This window comes from Seriola lalandi, unplaced genomic scaffold (assembly GCF_002814215.2).
Source record: "Seriola lalandi dorsalis isolate HSWRI2012SDOR001 ecotype SW California unplaced genomic scaffold, Sedor1 jcf7180002054736, whole genome shotgun sequence".
NCBI classification, from domain to species: Eukaryota; Metazoa; Chordata; class Actinopteri; order Carangiformes; family Carangidae; genus Seriola; species Seriola lalandi.
In genome coordinates, this window is record NW_019525289.1 from 2,744,332 (window position 1) to 2,745,098 (window position 767).

At 36.2% G+C, this 767-nt stretch overlaps 1 protein-coding gene across 1 annotated transcript in view; it reads left to right on the forward strand.

The window, feature by feature from the left end:
• Positions 1-767, forward strand: part of LOC111668431 (sorcin) — a 7,279-nt gene extending 6,512 nt beyond the window's left edge. The window contains exon 9 of the mRNA XM_023424490.2: positions 702-767. Within this exon, the coding sequence (XP_023280258.2) occupies positions 702-728 (27 nt within the window). The 3' untranslated portion in view covers positions 729-767. The remainder of the gene's footprint in view (positions 1-701) is intronic.

Sequence of the window (767 nt, forward strand, 5' to 3'; positions counted from 1 at the left end):
CCTGCAGGCAGCTGGCAGTGATTATGAATCATTGAGTTGGAGTTTTGTAACTTTTATGACGTTTATTTGAGAAAATGACTGAAATGCTGCACAACAACAGACTGAGACACTAAATCTTTCCTGTTTCTTCTCCGTCTCTCAGCAGCAGGATCCTCTCTACGGATATTTTTCAGCTGTAGCAGGACAGGTAACTCACCTGCACACACTCTCAGGAAACACTTTACTTTGGGGCGAGCTGGTAATCGAGTGTTTAGGGGGCAGATTCTTCTGATGTAATAAACTTTGTTCTGTGACTTTACAGAGCTGGAAAATAAATGATATGCCCACACTTTGTATTTAACTAAGGTTACTTAAAAAGCCCTTTACTGATCTCTGCTGCTATCATGTACATTTTTGTAAATATCTTTTGTATATATTATATTATTATCTATTATTTATATTATTTTTTCTTTCTTGTACTGTCACTTTGCTGCTTTGTTGGGACTAATACAATCTTATCTTATATTATATTATATTATATTAACAAAGCATCAAATTCATGTAATGTGAGAGGTTTCACTTGTAAAGATGAATGCACAAAGTTATCATCTCTACTGAGCTGTTGTGATAAATATATCTGATGTTTCACCAAACGCTGTGGTTTGTTTCTAGAAACAGGATTGAGAGCAGCAGAATAACAGTGTGTATATTTCTCTCTGTAGTTCATCCAGGTCACCATGAGCATATGAAGAGGACGAGGCTGAACTGAAGGGACACACGAACATTTT